Raw genomic sequence first — 20,363 nt, forward strand, 5'->3', positions numbered from 1 at the left:
GCCAGCTTTCCAAACAGGGAAGAGGGATGGCAGAGACAATAATCCCAGGCCTGGCTAGGATGGGAAACATGGCTTACCATTGAGTGCTTCCAATAGTGCACAATCTCTTCCATGTTCTCTAATGGATTGAGGATGAAGTGGTCTCGCCACTCATGCCAGTCAATGGTCATAGTGCCATCTTTGTCGATGCTGCAAAACACAAGCCAACACAGGACAAGGAACTATATTGGAATAAAAGGTCTGGTTTACTCTACCACTCAATAGAAAAATGAAGCCTCACTGCAGAAACAAGGGGGCAACTTAAACAAAGGCAGTTGTTTGTTCAAATTAGCAGCTGAGGATGCAAAATGGAAATTCTAGTTCCAGCTTTGAGGGTGAAATCTCTCTGCAAAATGCTCAGAGAAGCAGTCTCTTGAAATGTATTAAGTGGTGACACCATCACCAGGGCTTTACAGGACACTATTTTAACTTTCCACTATTCTGTGTCAGCAGCACAGGGAAATCAAAATGTCAGTGCTCAGATTCAGGGAAGGCATTGAGAGCTGGCATTATAAACCAGAAGCCTCTGATCATCCCTGAGCATTGTCCTCTCCTCCCACACCTTAGTCCAGCTGGCCAACAGAAATGAATGCAACCACTGGAAGGTTTCATTCCAACCCAGCAAACTGAGACCCCTCTGGAGCACCTTTCAGGTATCCTGGGATGAGGAGAGAAAAAGTAGAGTGCAAAGCAAGAACAGTCAGAGTCTCACCTGTGCAAGATTTTCTCTGCTTGCTGGAGGGAGATGTAAACTCCCAGGCTGTGGAAAGTTTGCTGGATCTCAGAGACATCAATCTGGCCTGCAACATAACACAAGGAGCATGGCTGTCAGTCCGGGGGATTAGGGCTCAGTCCAGGATGCCAATGGGTTAGGAGAAGCCTAGAATGGCTCTAGTAGGAAGAGGTGAGCTGTGCTCAAAATTTCATGGGGGAGAGAGGGAGAGAGAGAGAGAGACAAAGTCAAAGGACTAGTGGGTTTGGAGGGGTTCTTGAACAGGTGGCAATTAATGATGGGTAGTTCTTCCTTGGCTGCATATTGCAAGTGCAGGGAAAGAGACTTCATAAAGTCAGTCATCCCAGCCTTCCAGATCCCCAATATTTACCCCTCTGTGAACTAGGACTGAAGAGGAGTGAGGGCAAGTGCTAAAAGAGCCAGAGGACAACCAACTTCACAGGGCTCTGCAAAGGACCAAAAGGGAGGCTGCTGGTTGGATATTGGTGGGCTGTACCAGAAGAGAGAATGAATGAATGACTGACTGAAGAGGGAGAACACAGAGCAGCCAGTACAAATGAGTGCTGGGCGAAAAACAAAGTCTTCCTAAGCGAGCATAGCTGGAAAATGGGCTCACACAACATTGTCAAAGACAGATCAGCTCAGTTTCTACAAGTCCATGCTTGTAAAGGATGGCGTGGTTAATAGTTGTCTCAATGTTATGCCCCAAAGGCATCAATCTGGTCCCAGCTTGAGGAAATGCTTTGCTAATATGAGGAACAGAAGCAAAGCAGTGTCAGGTCTGGGTGGGGTACTGGCCAAAAACAGTTGGACAATCAACAAGCTTTCTCCCTCCCAAGGTTTGGAACAGAGAGGTGGAAAAGAGAGCGATGCTAATTGGTTCTACTGTTCTTTTTCTATAGCTTTAATTTTCCAATTAGCATTGGGAGCACTTTGTAAATAAAAATATGGATGGATTAATGCCTGCATGTATTCTCAGACAGAGCAAGGCTTTCCTCACCATACCTAAAAATACTAGAGGCAGAAATAGAAAGCTGGGTGGTTAGTTTTGTTCTAAACAAATCACATTTTGTACCAGATATTTGAGTCTGATTAACATGCCTAAGCAACATTTATTTGGAATACAACTACAGTACAAGCCAAGGGTGTAATCAAATTTATGGCACCTATCCTCGTAGTTCCAACCACTATGGCTTTCCCTTATAAATCTCTACTAAAAGCCCACAGGTCAGTGGTAGAGAATACGCTTGAGATACAGAAATTCAATCCTCCTGGTTAGGTTCACACATTACATAATCATAAGGTAGTTTATTATGGCATAGTATTAGTAAGATTATGGCTTAGCATTCTGTGTGAACCTAACCAACCTAGTTTATAACCATGTTTTTCAGCTTAGTCATAAACATAGCTGCTAGTGGACTTAGAACCTTCTTAACGTGCTATCTCATACAGGCATTGGGCTGCAAGCTCCTTTAATCTCCTAGTTAGCAGAAGGAACTGGCTGGGGATGATGGAACTGGGAACACAAACATTTGGAGAGCAGCAAGTTGGGTAATATTTACAGAGGATCTGCAGGATTCCCACAGAACAAGACAATCAATTTAGCCTTGACTGCCCTTGTTATCAGCCCAGCTGCTGCAACTCTTTACTTGGGAAGAGTAGAAAGCATTTGCATAGGAATTGGGAGAGAGAGCACAGTCCAACAAACATCAGGGAACTAAACTTTAGACAGCCAAGAGTGGGCAAAACAGCAAAGACTGTGCAGGAAAGTAACTGCTGAAGGAAACCAGCCATTTTAACCACCTCCATTTTTCCATTTAAAAATTCTGAGTACTCCCATTTTCACAGGTAAACTAGCATGGTTCTGACTCACAGAATCTTTTCCCACTTGGAGAGCTGAAGCATTTTCCACCTTTACCTGAGCAAGCATAAAACTATGGCATGACATCTGCTGACCCCATCACCAATCCTCATCCTGCTTATCCTTATCTTGCCTGTGTTCCATCCAACGTGGAGTTTAGATGGAGCCTGAACATAAATGGTATTGGGACACCTATAGAACTAAGGATGACTTAAATCTGTCTCACTCATGGGCTGCTGAGGATGAAATGAAAGAAACTTCATGGGGCACAGCCCACCCCTTTCAAAAAAGGATGTTGCCAGGGGATGCCTGTGACTCCTTAGGTGCACGTGGGGAAAGGGTCAGAGACTGTGTGCTCAGTACAACAAGGGAATAACACAAACAGGTCAAACTCTCTTCTCCCAGGTTTTTTTTTTAAAAGTGACTCGGGTCACACAGCCTGCTCAGGTATGAAGTGGTCTGGATCAACATTTTATGCAAACCCAGACATTATTATTTGTAACCCACTGATTGTATGGCTTAGTGTGACATGGGAACCCACTCTCTGCATTTAGCTTGCCTTCGCTGGGGAGTGGCAGAAAAACATTACTTGGCCCTGGCCCAGAGTATACAACCCTAGGAAATTAATCCCTGAAACGGGTTGCTTCAACCCAGTAAGCTGCTTGGGGATGATGGGAACTGTAGTCTGACACATCTGCATAGGCCAAGAAAGGCTGCTTTAATCAGGTACTAGAAAAAAGTCAAAATTTCCTTCAGAACAATTGTATAAAGAGCAGTAAATGGTAGAAATGGAAAAACTGCCTGATTTTGTAGGAGAGAGGTGTAATTAGATGTACCGCATAGTTTCAATTCAGAATGTTTAATTACCCCAGAGATATCAGAATAAAAATAGGAATAGAACATTGGAAGCACAAAATATGTCCATTGTGTTCAAAACAAGAATTTCAACCAGGCTAAGACAGGATGCCCATCAGCTATTCTTCTGTGTTTAGTGAGCAACTATGGGGCTAGTAGGTGCCTCTTTCCCATTTGTTTTGAGATCTGGAAATGTAGTTCCTCACCCATGAAGACAGCTTAAAAAAAGAAAGCAATGTGCACAGTGTTTGCACTGAGTTTACTATAATTAAAGGCTGTGGTGAGGAAAAACCCTCAGACAGATAAGCTATTTGTATCAGTTCTATTTGCAGCTTCTCATAAATGGGTAATAATTATGCTGGATTTAGCCTGAAGAATTTATTTATCTATCATATTTATATAGCCGCCCATCTCACAGAATGTGATTTTGGGCGGCATACAATAAAAAACACATTAATAAAAACTAGCAATTAAAAAAAATCTACCAAGAGCAGCACCAATTGGGATTACAGGTAACAGAGGAGCAGAGAGAGTTGTTATTATAGGCAATACAGCCTCACTAATTCATCCCTTCCTTGAGATCCCCAAGCCTGATGACACAACCATGTTTTAAGGGACTTCTGGAAGGATGTCAGGAACGGGCCAATCTCTCCTCAGGGAGTGATGTTCCACAGGGCGGGTGCCATGGCAGAAAAGGCCTGTCTCCTGAGGCCCACCCTGTGGAACATCTTCGTGGATGGGACCCACAGCATGCCCCTCCTGCTGGACCTAATGGGACAGGCAGGTGTAATCGGGTGGAGGCGGTCCCTCAAATAAGCCAACCCCATACCATGAAGGACTTTAAAGGTCAAAACCAGCACCTTGAATTGGACCCGGAAGCAGACTGACAACCAATGTAGCTCATGGAGCAGAGGTGTAACATGTGCCGTTCTAGAGGCACACATAACTGCCCCTGCTGCCACATTTTGTACCAGCTGAAGCTTCCAAATACTCTTCAAGGGAGGCCCCATGTAGAGTACATTGCAATAGTCTATCCAGGAGGTGACCAGGGCCTGAGTGACTGTGAGCAGAGCCTCCCGGTCCAGGAATGGGCACAACTGGTGCACAACACGAAGCTCTACAAAGGCCTTCCCCTCTCTGTGCAGGAGTTGTGAGTCTAGGAAAAACCCCAGATTGCGCAGCAGGTCTGTTGGGGGCAGTGCAACCCCATCCAGTACCAAAGATGGCATAGTCCCTGAACCGGAGGGCCCCAAAACCCAGAGCCGCTCAGTCTTGCCAGGGTTCAGCTGAAGCTTGCTGTTCCCCATCCAGACCCCACAGCTTCCAGGGATCAGGATAGGACATCAACGTCATCGCTTAATCTGCCAGGGGCAGAAAGATATAATTGGGTATCATCAATGTACTGATGATACTGCACCCCATGGTGGCAGATGATTTCACCCAGTGGCTTCATGTAGATGTTAAGGAGAGGAGTGCATTGAATCCTGCAGGACCCCACAAAATAGGAGCCGAGGGCAGGATCTCTCCTCCCCAATCACCACCGACAGGTATTGACTCCGGAGAAAGGAGGAGAACCAGCACAATACACTGCTGCCCAACCCCATTCCCCCAAGCCAATCCAGAAGTATACCATGGTTGATGGAACTGAAGGCTGCTGAGAGGTCAAGAAGAACAAGAATGGATGTGCAACCACCATCCTGCCTCCACCAGAGATCATCTAAAAAGCATGACTAATGCCGTTTCCGTCCCATACCCAGGCCTGAATCCTGACTGAAAAGGGTCCGGATAATCTGCTTCATCCAGAGTCCTCTGAAGCTGCTGTGTGACCACCTTCTCAACCACCTTCCCCAAGAAGAGGAGGATACTTGGCAAAAATTGTCCAGTATGGTGGCATCCAGCGATGGTTTCTTATGGAGGGGGACAAACCAATGCTTCCTTACGGATTCTAGCCTTTTTGAGTGTACGCTGTTTTCAAGACCCCCTCAACACGCACATGCATACACACATGAGAACATAAGCAGTGGCCTACTGGATCGGACCCCTGGCCCAGCGGTCTGTTCTCACAGTGGCCAACTGACAGCACAAGGAAGCTCTCTAGTCTCCCAGCAATGGGCATACAAGTGTGAACTGTTGGATGACCATGGGACTTACTTTACTGAGAATCATATTTGAAAAGTTTGCCAAAAGACAGTCTAGACTCTGAAGGCCCCCTCAGTTTTGAAGGGCTGGCCAGTCTAAGTCTGTTTTAATGATAAAGGTTCCTAGGAAGGGACTGTGGGTGCCCTGGGATGACTATCTACAGGGACTATGTGGATTGCAGATGTTTAAATGTTTGCTCATCTTTCCCACAATGTTGAGTCTCCTGATTTTTTAATTTAAATTATAGCAATTATTTTAGAATTTGCATGTATATTAGGGCTACACAATGCTTTGGATTCAGTGGGGAAGAAGTGCTTTGGGACACAAGGGAGCACAAACACAGTACCTTCTTCCAGGTTCTTTGGGCTACTCTGGGAAATTTCCAGCTTCTCTAGTAAACCGCAGTCAGTTGTGTTTGCTCTCCAAATATTCTGAAGTGCCTCTTCCAAACTGAATCCAAAGTTTTTGCAGCCCTAATCTCTCTCAATCCCATTTTATGCAAATCATCGTATTACATATTAGTTTTTTTCCAGGGTGTAAAAGTGGCCACCCATATGAATTTAGAATCCTGACTCAGTCCTGCAGCTCCCCTATTTCTGGATTTATAAGCTCTGCCTATTCCAAGACTCAGGGCAGATAATAATCTATTATTCAACCTACCTCAGTCCTGGTTTCTAAAAGCCCATTTGAATGTAATTAAAATAAATGTAACTGATTTAAACACATTGGTTAATTAATCTACCAATGAAGTTGCAGAGGCCTCAAATATTTTTCTGCCAGGGATATTATTTTTGAACATGCACATACAGTACACAGTCTAACAGGGATTGTCTGAGAAGAAGCATTCCTCCTATGTATTGAAGAAATGGCGTATCTATTGTCATTGCATATATAAGCACTTTTATTGAAAATAATCGTTTTTAAAAATCAGTTGCCTAATGATATTAAAAAGATGCAGATGTTTACTTAATGTCATCTTAAAAGCAGTTAATCACTTAAATGCTGCAACCCTAATAAAAATATTTGATATTAGTCTGAACGTTCCTTAGGTTCAGCCTTTGGAGAATATCCACGAAGTTTTGCACAGTTAAACCCTGACAAGCATTAGCCAGGACAGGCCTGCACTAAATCTCACTGCAGTAGTCTATCTTGGAAATGATGAAAGGTAGAACGATAATTTCTAAGTTTATGTTTAAACCCAGTGGGATATTTTGTTTGTGTGCATTATTATGTTTAAAAACAAGCAATACCACACATCACAAGGTATTTTTGGAACCAGATCGTAGTTTAGAAATAATGCTTTCTCTGGCATTTTTCAGCCCACAGTTGCTCCCACACAAGTACATAGCCAGCTCTCTTAACAAGAGAAAGGAAAGGATGAGAACATTGCCTCCTTCTCTCTGTGCTAACACAAGGAAAAACCCTGAATTTCTGCTGGATGGGGTGGAATGATAGCCAGTCAATGGCCCTTAATGATCTCTATTGGAATTTGGGCCAGAAACAAACCTGTGTGTGAAACAGGCTGATAGCATCATTCAGCATCATCAAGATGACTATTGTTGGCTTGAGTTAGAGAAAGAACACAGTTTCATCAGACAGAGGGATTACTGCCTGGGTTCCAAACCATCATCATCTATTTTAGAAGAAAGGGCAAGGAGATGGAAGTGGAGGCCAATGTTTCCCAAATTACCTTAGAAAACCAATTATCTGCCTTTGTGTGTGTATGGCCTTGTGAGAAACCCAAGACTGGTGGAAGAGCATCCTTCCCAAATTCCACCAATCCTGCTGTCTCCAAATGGTGCTTCTTTCACCTCTCCCTAAGGGGCCAGCTTCTTACCCTTCCCTGTGGACTGCAATGTTTATTTTTGTCCCCATAGGAAAAGCACATGAGAAATGACACTGAACAACCAGCAGAACTGAAGCAACAGACTTTTTTTCCTTTTCACAACTAGTACAGTCCTTTTAAAATGAACAGATTGTTATGGATCAGGCTCACACATCACACTAACCTCTGGTATGCTGAGTCATAGTTAGTGCTAAATCACAGTTAGTGTATGAATAAAGTGTAATTGGCTGGCTTCACCCAATGCACCAAGACAAACTATGGTTTACAAACTGCCAGGGCTGGGTTCACATTTTGTACTAAGCCATTATCTGGTTTGATTTGAGCTTAGTGTGGTTTTGAGGATGTGAGAAAATTGCCCATCTGTACTTCCTGTTTTTCCTAGGAGTCCTCACAATTCAAGACAGACCTGCTGACTGGAGAAGCTGGCTACTCAAACAGGCTTCTCACTAAAGCAAAAGACCTTCAGCTGTGACGTGGCTGTGGCCAGGGAAATAGAATGCGTAGCAACCTTACAAAGAACAGGGATGACTCTCCAGCAGTAGCTGAGAGGGAGCAGGTCAGAAAAGAACATGCATAGTTTTGCATTGACTGCACTAGATGCAGGCTGCTGAGACCTGGCTGAAACCTCCTGATTCACTCCCAATCTGTTGGACCCTGGGGCCTATTTGAGCAGGCTGCTTCTCCCAAACAGTTCTCATCAATCTGCATATCTAATTATCAGCTTTAAATCTCCAGTGCTAAGCCTCTAAAGAGGGTTGACAAAGAAACTGTTTTTTATATTGGCCTTTCTCCCCTGCCCTTCCCCTTGCTTTATTTTGATGCTAGGAAAAACTGCACCTGCTTAATGTTTGCAGACCAGGCAGCAGTTCAAAGACATGGCAGAAAGACCTGTAAGTAAGGCTGCAGCTTGAGTTGAAAGCATTTAATGAAAACACAAAGTGCAGGGAAAAAAATTGCAAGCCAAAGGGGAGGACCCTTATGTAGTAGGAAGGTACACAATCCCCAGGGCTGTCTGACAAGGACTTCAAAAAGGGGTTCATAACAGCAATAGAGAAAGAATGTGTCATGAAGACTCAACTAGAGCTTAACTCTCACCCTTTAGCAGCAGATTCTTTTAACACAGCCTTTAACGAACTGGTCTGGGCCATTCTGGCTAGAAATTTCAACTTGAAAGCAGTTGGGGAAGCTAATCTGGACAATTTCAAACTCAACCTTCCCCTTTTCTTTTTCTCCCTAGTCACTTTCACAGGCCAGCTAAGAAAGTGACTTGATAGTTTCAGACTTGTTTTTTTATTACTCAGTTTCAAAGGTAGCTAGAAAACTAGGTTTTGTGGCATCCTCATCCACCTCCTCACTGGTTCACTGTTTCCAAGTATCTTGAAGAAAGGAGGGAAAGGCCAAAGTGGAATTTGACAAGCTGTGTGTTAGGTTCACTTTCATGTCTCCTTTAAAGGAAAAAATGCAACTCTTGCACAATAATAACAGCATGTCTCTATCCAGCTCAGGAACATCTTCAATTTCAAAAATAAATGAATAGGATGTATTTATGCAACCACACTGCCAGATCCTATCAATGTTAACTTAGCGGCAAGTGCTGCTGGGTTCACTGGGATTTATCTCTGCTTTGTATGTTTGGAGAAACAACTTGCTTGGCAAAACACAAAATAGTTCTGTAACTAAGAAAACCATACAGAAAGGAAAGGTTTTTCAATTGCACATTTTAAAAATCTGGGGTTGTCTCTTTTCTTCTTCATCAGCTTGGTTTTTTTCTTTTTTTGTTTTGTTTTGGTGGATAAAAATGACAGATGTAGCAGTGTGGAACCGATGGGCTCATTATATATGGATGATGAGCCCATCCACATATTCTATACCATAACTGCTTTGCCTAGAACTACACATATTTCCAGGCATATGAATTGGAGAGAAATGAGCAGGAGATGCGAGAGTAACATGCTGTGACTTCATGGCCAAGTACAGCATATATTGCTAAGCCAGGTAGTGCTTAGTTTTGCTCTTAAACCTGGATTGATCATCTCAGACTGCCCTACAACAGCACCCTGCCCGATAACAAAAAAAGATTGGCTGGATTGCATCCAACTAGACCAGAAGGAGAAGACAGACTGCACTAGGCAAAATCTGGCATGTGGCTGCTTGTGTGTTCCTCTAAGGATTATATGAAAGGGAACACAGAACAGCTGGGAAGAAGAGCCAGCTGAAAGGGTTTGCAATTGTCAGGTATAAGTTGAAGGAGCTGGGAGCATGACAGCAGCACATGCAAGTCCATCCACTGTTTGGAGCTAAGGCTTCAAGGAGCAAGGAATGCCTGGACTGTGTCTTAGAACTGTCTAGAAGTTAACCAGCCATCCTTCTTTTAAGGAAGCAGAACAGAGCAGGCACTTCCTGGCTGTTGGAACCCAACCCATGAAAAGAACAGAAGAACAGACACTCTGAGGCTCTTATATCCTGGATCTCTACCTTTGCACCTGGGCATCAGATATCAGCTGAGACCCAAGTACTGGGGCTAGAGGTGCATCAAAGAAGAAAGAAGTCAAGATATCTGGCCTTCCTTTGTTCCCAGTGAAGAAGATATAGAAAGATGGTATTTCTGGGCAAATGTGACATGGAAGGAGGTTGCATAAAATGGGTTAAGGTGTTCATGAGTTTGGCAAACCACAGTATGACTAGGTTACTACTCCATGCAAGCCTGTAGCTTGCCTTAATAATAATTTCTTGAATAAGCCACAATGGCTGGGTTCATACAACATGCTAAACCAAAATCAAGTAACCTACATTCTGGCTTTAAATGCTATACGATCCCAGCCTATAAGGCTGGAAGGAAGGTTTTTTTTTTTTTTAAATTTTAGTCTTGCTCAAAGAATGCAGAATACATATACGTGAAATATTTCTTGCTATTTTGAAGGACATTTTAAAAAGGCAGGCACAAGGGTTTAATTAATGAGTCTGTGACCCAGACTGTTACAGAAAAGAAAAATGAAGACCAAATTGACATGATTATAAACCAAATACTACACATCAGTTAGGCCAGAGAAGATTCTAAAGAAATGCTGACTCCACTTTAGGCTCAGGCAGAATAGAAGTCATACTAACATTTGAGGGAGTTCCATACCATCATTGTTGCGATCCAGGCTGTGAAACATCAGCAACAATTTCCGTTCACGCTCCTGGAGGTACTGAGCAAATTCGTCAAAGTTGAGCTCTCCATCATGGTCTGTATCACCCACCCGTAAGATATCCTGCAAGAAGTGGCAGCAGAGTGAGTTTTAGAAAGTAGTTGAAGAACTGCAGTTCACAAAAGTCAATGTTACAATTTCAAAACATCTTTCAGGCACTGCATGAGGAAGGTAAACATCTAAGTGGCTGTTTTAATGTACATTTTCCCACTATAGTGCCCTGGTGATGTAATGGACTACAATTCTAATGTTTCACAGCCAGCGCAACTGGAAAGTACATCTAATGCATCTGGAGAATACCAAGTCGGTAAAAGTTGATTTAATGGATTACACAATCCACTTATCACAACAGATATATATACACCTTACCCTGTGCAAGAGTTGTCAGGGTACATATGTGTATATTTGAGTGTAGATATCATCTTACATCTTTTATATCCTTTGGTTTATACTGGGGGTGCATGCCTACATTTCACTGTTAAGAATATGTTTATATCCCCAAGAGAAAATGCACAGATGCTACAAGTCCACAAACCAAGCACCTACAGTGAATTATTGTGCCCATTACTGATGACATTTAGTCTTATAAAAGGTTTAAAATGTTCCACATGTAATACCTAATTATAGTCCCTGTTGTTGACCTGCAAAGGAAATAAGTACCTTTTGCCCTATATTTAGCAAATGGTGAGGTGGAGAAAGAACCATTTCCTTAACGTGCCAAGTGATTTCACGGCAGAGGTGACACTTGTTCTAGGAATTTCCTGATTCATAGCTTCGTCTTTTAGGCAGCGCTTGCGGTAGTCCGTGTGTAAAAGACATCAGGGAGAAGGCTAGGCTGGAATCTTTCTTCCTGACATCATTGCTTTTGTGTAAGGGGAGCATTTTATGATGCAACTCCTCTCGGTACATCTGCAGTCTGAAACTATACGGTCCAAACACATGGTGACCTGCCACTGATTTGCCTCAGGGCAGGGAATGGCTTCACTGAAAAGAAGATGGTGTCCCTTTCTCTGTCTCCTATGGGAGGTCTCAGAGGCTGATGGGGAGGCCTGCAATGGGGAGGGAATGTCCTGGGGGTGAGGGTCTTGCCTGAGAGGAGACAGAAATTCTTGGGGAGGCACCATCTTTGCTCACAAGCTAGTTAGCATAACTTTGGTTGTCACTCTAGTTTGCAACATGTTTATCCATCATTGCTATTTTATCTCCAAGAGGCTTAAGTGTAACCTGAGCTGCAAAGTCATGTAGTTGGACAAGGCCAAACTGCAGGCTATACGCAGGTCTGCCAAGCCAGACAACACGGACTACTTCTGCTGTTGTGAGTTGGAAGACAGAAGAAGTGACATGAAGTAATTTCTAGTTTCAGGCAGCTCAAAATGTTGCAAAATATTTTGTACTTTCACCACAGCTTTATTCATGAAGGCAGTATCTTTGTGAATATAAACACATGGACAGTGGGGGCCAGGTATTATTAAAAAAAAACCTGCCTCTCCAAGGTTTTCTCTTCATCTGAGGATAAATGCATAGGTGGGAATGAAGATGGAATTAACAGCCCCTCCTTGCCCAAACTGTTAAAATGCAATAGTATTTTTTAACAGATCAAACTAAGAAAACAGAATAGGATAGCTTCCATAAACTGCTTTTTGAACAGGGTTGGCAGTTTATGAGATTATAACAGCCCCCTGCCTCCTACTGTGGTGTGAGATGACAGAGCCATCACATTCACCACTGCCAGGAAAGTTCAAGTGATACAATCTAAACAAAGGAATTAAATGAATTAAGATGTAGAAACTGAGGACCACCAGGAATTTGTTTCTCTCACCAAATACCAGCCCATTAAACATTTAATATATTCACAGCGAGTGTCCGTTTACTGGAACCATGGCTTTTCATGGATGGGGGGGGGGATTGTCTACCATTTATTGTCCTTATTTGATTTTTACTGTAATAATTGCAACATCCTGAATGTGCTGATCTTCCACTCTTGCGCACATAATCTCCTGATAGTTCTTGCCTTCCTTATTCACAGTAACAACCACTCTTTCTCTTCTTTTTAATATTCCATGCCTTCCCTTTTCAGACTCTTGACAACCTTCCTCCCCCACCAACCCTGTTCAATTATTATGCAAACAACCAATTTCCCAGGTTTAAGCAGTTGGCATGATGCCAGCTCCAGTTCTGTCTGACTTGGTGAAATCATGTTTGGTCTCACTCCAGACTGGTAATATCTATGATTCATAAAGTTGGAGTGCTTAAGAAAGCCAGACATCGCTCAGGTGGGTTAGGACCAGTTTCCAAAAAGAAAACCAAAGAAAATGAAGGTTGCATCTGCCCCAAAGCAAGTGGACAGGAAATTCAAAGGCTTATTTCCCCCCTTTTTGTAAATAAAGCAAATAACCCAGAGTCTTTACTTCTAATTCTTTTGGCTTGAACAGCAGGATGGTGTTCTCACACACTTCCAGTGCACTCACATGACCAGCCTGGGCAGGAAAGGAAGCCAGACAAACCAAAGGAATGTAAACACAGAAGTATGAAAATAGCCCAATGCCACATGGTTTAAACAAGCTGTGAAACGCACTAATGACTGCAGAGCTTACAAGTTGAGTGCCTGACTTCCCTCAAACTATTCCCAATTTTTGAATGGATGCTCTTTTTCTGATGCCCATAGTCTAGCATACATCCAATTATCTGGCTGAGCATATTTTAGATGAATTAGAATAAGTCTGTAATTACATCTCACACCACGACATTGTTTGTTGGTTTAGTTCACAAAGCACAGTAAGTCATAAACTATGGCTTACAAATCCCCAAAGTTGGGGTTACACAACACGTTGAACCCAACCCGAACCACATTATAGCTCAGGTGCTGTGAAGGCAAGATGTCTTTCCTGCAGTTATTGTACCAAACCTGGCAGCGGCACAACTGCATCTGAGTTCAAACACTGGCACAATAACCACAATGGCCATTAGTCAAAGTGATGTCCCATTCCACCACAACTTGGGGACTACAAACAAATGGGATGCTGAGTTAATGTTGGCTGTCCCTTCCCTAATAGGCCTATTCAGTTTTGCTTCTTATGCCAAGCCCCAACATTAAGGTGTATTTAATGTTTATTATGGCCAAAAGACCCAAATAGACAACAGAGTGGGATACCACTGAGGGAAGGGGGAACACGGACTCCTTGAAGGGGAATAAAGCCATGATAACGAGCCCTGCAAGATGATTATGCAGAGAGTGCCTTCCTAGATTTTTTTTTTGGAGTGGAGAGTTTTACAAGTATATCATTCTGCAAATTTTTTGCGTAAAATGAGAAAAAGAGGTGGTGTGTTAAGGATGTTGGTCTTAAGATGATAAAGCAAGTATGGTGGTCCAAATAGAATGAAGGGGCAGATGAAGGAGGCAGCAGTAGCAACAGCAAACTATACCTCCCAGAAGGACTATCCCAGATGGGATTTCTCATCAACAGTGTCCCCATAGGTCTAGAGCAGTGTGTCTCAGGGGTCCGCAAAATCAAAATTATTTGCCAGATATTGAAAATATTTGCAAAAATTTAAAGCAATGCCATTCTTCCCATTATTTTTATTTGTTAAAGAATATAGGGATTTTTCATGAAAAATATTTTGTGTTAATATCTAATGGGTTTAACATTGTGATTTTTACATGATTCAATAAATATTCTATGAACGTGTCATTTTAATTTTTAATATGGTAAATATTACCCATGCAAAGAAAGGCTCTTTTGGAATCCTCCATAATTTTTAAAAGTGGGATGGGGTCCTGAGAACAAAAAGTTTAAGAAACACTGGTCTAGAAGTTGGGGAGGCTGTACAAGATATCTGTAAGGCTGCCTCCACCTCCTTCTTTGGCACTTCTACTACAGAACAGAGCAGCTAAATCAAAATGTAGCTTTTGGATATGAACTGAGTCTACTCATTAGTTAATTTGACTTGCAAACTAAGCCAACACTTAACTGCACTGACAGCAACAATGCATCCAAGAGCTGCTTTAGCCGATTGTATGCTGAAAGGTACATCTCAGCGTGCAAAAACACACAATCAATATTGCACAAAATGTTTCAGAGTGAACAATCTGAGATCCAGGGAAAGTCTGGCCCATCCTGAACACCCCTTCTGTAGTTGTTTAAATGCATGCTGAGGGTAAACATTACAGTATTAACATTCCTTGCCCTTTCTAGCAGTTTAAATTCCCTTTCCACGTTGTAAGTCATCAAAGATACAATGCTTAATAACGATAAAACTTTAACAATATTCTCTATCCCATGGGACTATTATTTTGGAAAACTATGTAAATGTGTCTGCAAATTCACCAAAAAACTAAGTTTAAACACTCTCCCTTACACAGATTTACTTGGAAGTAACCCCCCCCCCCACGAATTTAATTGAACTAGCTTCCAAACTGACCTGTTAGTCTGCAGACACAAACTCTCTTAGGACTACTTTGTGAATTCTACTGAGAAAACTAAAGAGTTTTTCATATCCGGCTACAGCTATATTCTTGGGCCCAGAATCCACTAACTGTCCATTTTAAAAATGAAAAAGAAGTTTCTGATTTTAGATTTTACCCTATCTGCCACATTTTATTAATTGACTTTCTTTTACTTCAGAGAATTCACTAAATCTAGGCACTGGTTGGATTAGGACTGTCTTCTTTCTTTTTTAAGCTGGTAGTTTCCTTGGCAACCCACTTTAGCTTGGATTTAATACTGGATTGAAAATAAAGAATATGAACTGTCCAATTTTGAAGCAGCATAGCTGCAAAGCAGGTCTGTGGAATGTTATTTTGTTGTCTCATACCATGGTATCAGAACTAAGACTAGTTTATACATATATATATATATATATATATATACATACATACACATACTCATACATACACACACACACCTCTCTCTCATCTACAGGATTTGTAATCATTCCCATTTGTGTATCATCTAGGCATTTGATAAGCAGAATTGGGGAAAAAACCTCCAGGGGAAATGCACAAACTGTGACTTGGTTTACACAACATGGTTTATTGAATAAAGCACAATTAGCTGGGTAGCCACAACACACTAAGCCATACTATTTTATTTACAAGCCTAATAGCTGAATTTCTGTAACATGGTAAACCCAAACTAAAAAACCTACTACGTGAATCAAGCTATTGTGTTCTGTAAATCACATTTTATGGCTTAATGGTATGAATGAAATCAGCTACTGAAACATATTCAACAAACCACCATCAAAATAAGTAAACCTAGCCAATGACCAAGCAATCTCATGACAGGGCTACTGCAGGTGAACCAAAGAACCTGTCAGCAGCAGTTCGTAGAACCTAAGAGACAAAACTGTGAAACTGCCCTAGGTGAAAACTGTTGACCATTATTATTCATTTTGCTGACCCTGAATAGTGTTTCGCTCACCTTTGAAGGTAGTGAACAGCATCAAGGTTAGTATTTTTCCCCATGAAGAACCACAGACACTCTTTTTCCAGTGTAATGATGCTTTCATACCTCTGTCCTCCCTTTGCCAGTTCCTTTTCAATGGATTCCTTGCAGCACTGCTCTAAAGACAGCTTTTCCTGCAGTTGCTTAATCTGCTTGTGTATGGGGGGCTGCTTTAATGTATTTTTAATGAATTTGCAAAGAGTGAAGATGATCCCTTAAGGACTCCAGAAGGGAGCAGTAAAACAGCCACTGGGGAAAAGCAAGGATCTCAAAATACATGCACTGTTCTAAGGGGGGTCAACCGCAGGAGAACAGCCCTTGTATTCCCTCTTCCCACAGCTCCCAGTACAATAATGATAACAGTTACTAATCACCACTAATCTGGTGAGTGGAAGTATCCAAACAGCCTTTCCCTTGCATTCTAGGTTAATTAGGCTATAACTTTCAGCATGTGCTTCCAAAGGATTAAGGCTTTTCATTATTGCCCTCCCCAGCCAGAAAAACCATCCAGTGAATGTGATTACTGTGCTAATTTGTATAATTTTAATTTTAAGTGAACAACACTCCTTGGATTTCATTGCTACTGGCCCCACTGCTTAGCTTTTTCCTCTATGTCTACACAGCTGCCAACTGAAGCAACATTTAATGCTTCAGCTGAAGTGGACTCTAATCCACAGCAGCTTATGCTTTTAATACATCTAAGTACCACAACTCACCTACTGGTTTTGGATTAACAATGCTGCTGCTGTAGAAGTCTGTCCAGGACAGCCCAGTTCTAAGAAGCCTGTCCAAAGCTAACAGTAACTGAACCCAAAAGCCCTGCGTCTAACTCTCTGCATACAGAGCTGGTTAGGCTTACTCGATGCAGGCATTTTACAGCAGAGACCTCTCATTACTGCAAGTACTCTCAGGGTTGACCTGACTGCCCAAATAAAAGCTCCCTACAATATATCAGTTGTACAAACATGTCTTTGCCCCAGCATGTGTTTCTCAGGGTGACCAGGCAGAAAGGAAGAGAGGACTTCGGTATAGTACAGGGGTGGGATTTATCAGGCTCGGGTGAGAAGCTGAAGCCATCCGATTCCCCTCTTCTAAAACGTGCTGAATACCTAGGGGAATTCAGTCCTTCTTCAGAGCCGCCTCCCCACAGACAGCTTCCTCTTAGAAGACGGGCCTATCTAATTACCACACAGCTGGTCTAGCTTCCAAGCACCTTACCCTTCCATAATTCATGTGCTATTCCTTTTTGCTACTTCACTCGTGCCTCCCGATTATGGGGGGGATCGAGGGCTTTTTCTAGCAACAGAGTGACTCACAAGTTAAGCCTTCCTATTATGCAGGGACCGCGCGCGCGGGAGGGGATTCTATGGATTCCCTTTAGGAGGTCTGCACGCACTAGAAGAGGTCATTCTCCAGCAACTACGCACGGAATCAGGCCCTCACGGAGCCAGCGAGCTCCCCGGAGGCTCTTTCTGGGACTGGGGCAGCCTTTGCAGCTTCAAAAAACAGAAACGGGACGAAGTCAAGACGAGCTCACGGGCGGTTCTGGGGAGCTGGGTGCTGCAGATATAGCAGCGGATGGAGCCTGCAGCGCCCAGAATCTGGCTCGAGTAATCCTATCCCCTGTCAAGCACCATCTGTGCCTCAGTTTCCCCCTTGCTTAGCTGCAGGCTGCTTATCTAGCGCCGGATGGTGCTCCGTCCAGCCTGCCTGCCTCCACTCACCTGCTCGGCTTGGGAGCCGGCCTCCATGCCCATTCGCGCCAGGCCCTCGCGAAGCTCGTTGATGTCCACTCGCCCATCCTTGTTGGTGTCTAGCTGCTCGAAGAGGCTGGCCCAGCGCTGGTGCCGCTCGGGATCGCCGGAGCCCTCTTGGAGGGCCACTTGCTGCCGGGGCCCAGATCCTTCGCGGGGCGCTAGCATGGCACTTACTCTCCCCACTAGACCCCCGTGAAGGGCGTCGTCAAAGGCAGCACGGCTGTCGACGACTTGCCCTGTAGCCCGGGTCGGATTCCATAGCGTCGCTGCCCTTTGCACGCTCTCTTTCTTTCTTAGCCTCGCTTTGCAAAATCGGTCCCACCCTCCCGCACAAGAGTATTTAACAATGCGTTGGTTAACGTCGCCTCCCACAGCCGTTTCCTCCTCCCCTTGAAATAAAAAAGAAGCTCTCTGCAATGATGGCAAAGCGTTACGCCGGCTTGAGAAGGAAGGCAGCACGTAGCAGATCCTGGGATCAAACCAACGCTCAGGCTCCCGCGGGTCAGGTCTCCTTCATTTGCTAGAGGAAGGGCTATGCAATGAGCCTTGCTGGCTGAGAAACTTAGCAGGAAGTCTTTTCTCCGGTTTGAATGTCGCCGCCACGGCGAGGAGGAAGAAAAACGCGCCTTCACTCCGCCGGTTCGTCCTCTCGTACTTGTGAACATAACTCTGGAATTTGAACCTGGGCCCTGCATGGAAAGCTTACACTTTAGCGTTGCGTGCCAAAGCTCAAGATCTGCATGGGAGGAGGGGGGGATAATTCGCTTTAGGAGTTTTTGGAAAGACTGGACTATATTGTGAGGAACACCAGGAGGCGGGTTGCTCACGTTTCAACCAGCCCCTGCCCTGAAAGCAGTTGATGCCTCTGTTCTCAGATGGAGCTACCCCATGGTTTGTTGACTAAGCCATAGTTAACTAAGTGCATACAAAATGTTGAGTCATCAATGTAAAAACTGATTTATGAAACACACTACTGTAAACACCAAGGAAGCAATAAACCATGTTATGGTGTGGTGCCATGTGTGAACTCTTTGGAGTGAAAATACTTCCTTGCATCCACAGATGAAATCTGGTCCCTGTCAGGTTTGGTTATGGGCCATAGCTGAGTGGTACCATTTGAAGTTCCTTGTTGGCATATTTCAGAAAACCCTAGGCTACTAGAAAGAGAACAGTCTTCCTGTACTGATCCCAGGCCTGAGATTAACACAGTGTAATTTACTGGTGGGGCCCCTGTTGTATTTTTTAGTCTGGGATGCCTGTCTATGCAGATTTTAACTGTTTTAACCTATTTATTGTGAGTTGTGTAAGCTGCCCAGAGACCTCTGGAGTGGGTGGCCATACCAAATCAAATAATTTGAAATTGAATTAAAATTGTGTGAGGAATAAATTCTGTCAGACGGGCAATAATGTTAAAGGCCAAGTTCAGGCCAGACAATTATTTTCTGGTCAGCCAGCACTCAAAGGGACAGATGAGTGGTTAAAAGCCATCCAGCTGTTTCTACACCCTTATTGTTGACCGTCTCAACACCTAAAGCAGCGGGTGCCTAATTTTAGCCTCTTTTTCCAAACAGTGTATAAGAAGTCACCTCGGAATTTAATTCTTCTGGCATCATCAGCAAACTCGAGGAGCAAAGTGAGGCCTATGGGATACTCAACCTGAAATTGCTGCAGCTTCCCATTGCTCAGGTAGACTGCTCCTGCTCATCCCCTGGCTCCTGCTAAATAGCAGGCGGCCTGAGAGTCACATAACCTTGATCTTCTCGTTCCATTGCATATATTCCATGACTGAAAGGCCAAGTCTGTTGCAGACTGAAGCTATTGGAAATGGGCCCAAAGGATGCTCAGATGGTGATGCTCTCCTTGGCCTGTTGCCCTGACCAAACCTCTGAGTAAGCTGTTATCTTATTTTCCATCTACCTCTCTGAAATGTGTACAATTATTCCAAGCTGAAAAGAAAAACATCAATTATATACTACTGTACTTTAATAGCTGCTGATACATTGCCTGATCTCAAATGTCCCTTTTGCATGCATTCCACTATCCTGGTGGCATTCCTGAACTCATCTTAAATAGCTAAGCCCATTTCAATAAAAATAATACAGTACAGCTAGATCTTGATTAGTTCAGAAAACGAATCCCATAAAGTAGTCGCATTATTCACATTTGCACTGTTTGAAGTTATAGTGATATGTAAAATGCAGTAATTGGTTCCAGCTTGACAGAAACAGACAATGAAAAATTTTAAACATAAGTTTTGATATGTTTATTAATAAAATACTACAGTAAGGGATAGCAAGAATATACTTATAATTTAAATATATTGTTAACAAAGTCAGAGTAGTTATAGAAAGCAAAATAAAAACAAAAAAATTGTACCATAGATTCAGGCATTCTGATATCATGTCCTGTTTTAGAATTGCTATGTCATTCAATCACATCAAATATTTAATGTAATTGTAAGCACTGGCACATTCAAGCATTCACACAATAACAGTCTA

The 20,363-nt window shown here is 43.1% G+C and overlaps 1 protein-coding gene across 1 annotated transcript in view; it reads right to left on the bottom strand.

Moving 5' to 3' along the window:
- The window catches only part of LOC134490969 (mitochondrial adenyl nucleotide antiporter SLC25A23-like), a 31,637-nt gene extending 13,369 nt beyond the window's left edge, over nucleotides 1-18,268 (bottom strand). Inside the window, exons 1-4 of the mRNA XM_063294371.1 lie at nucleotides 17,833-18,268; nucleotides 10,601-10,727; nucleotides 752-839; nucleotides 78-189 (exon numbers count right to left, since the gene is read on the bottom strand). Coding sequence (XP_063150441.1) covers nucleotides 78-189; nucleotides 752-839; nucleotides 10,601-10,727; nucleotides 17,833-18,030 — 525 coding nt within the window. The 5' untranslated portion in view covers nucleotides 18,031-18,268. The remainder of the gene's footprint in view (nucleotides 1-77; nucleotides 190-751; nucleotides 840-10,600; nucleotides 10,728-17,832) is intronic.
- Nucleotides 18,269-20,363: the final 2,095 nt, after the last annotated feature.

Source organism: Candoia aspera, chromosome 2 (assembly GCF_035149785.1).
Source record: "Candoia aspera isolate rCanAsp1 chromosome 2, rCanAsp1.hap2, whole genome shotgun sequence".
NCBI classification, from domain to species: domain Eukaryota; kingdom Metazoa; phylum Chordata; class Lepidosauria; order Squamata; family Boidae; genus Candoia; species Candoia aspera.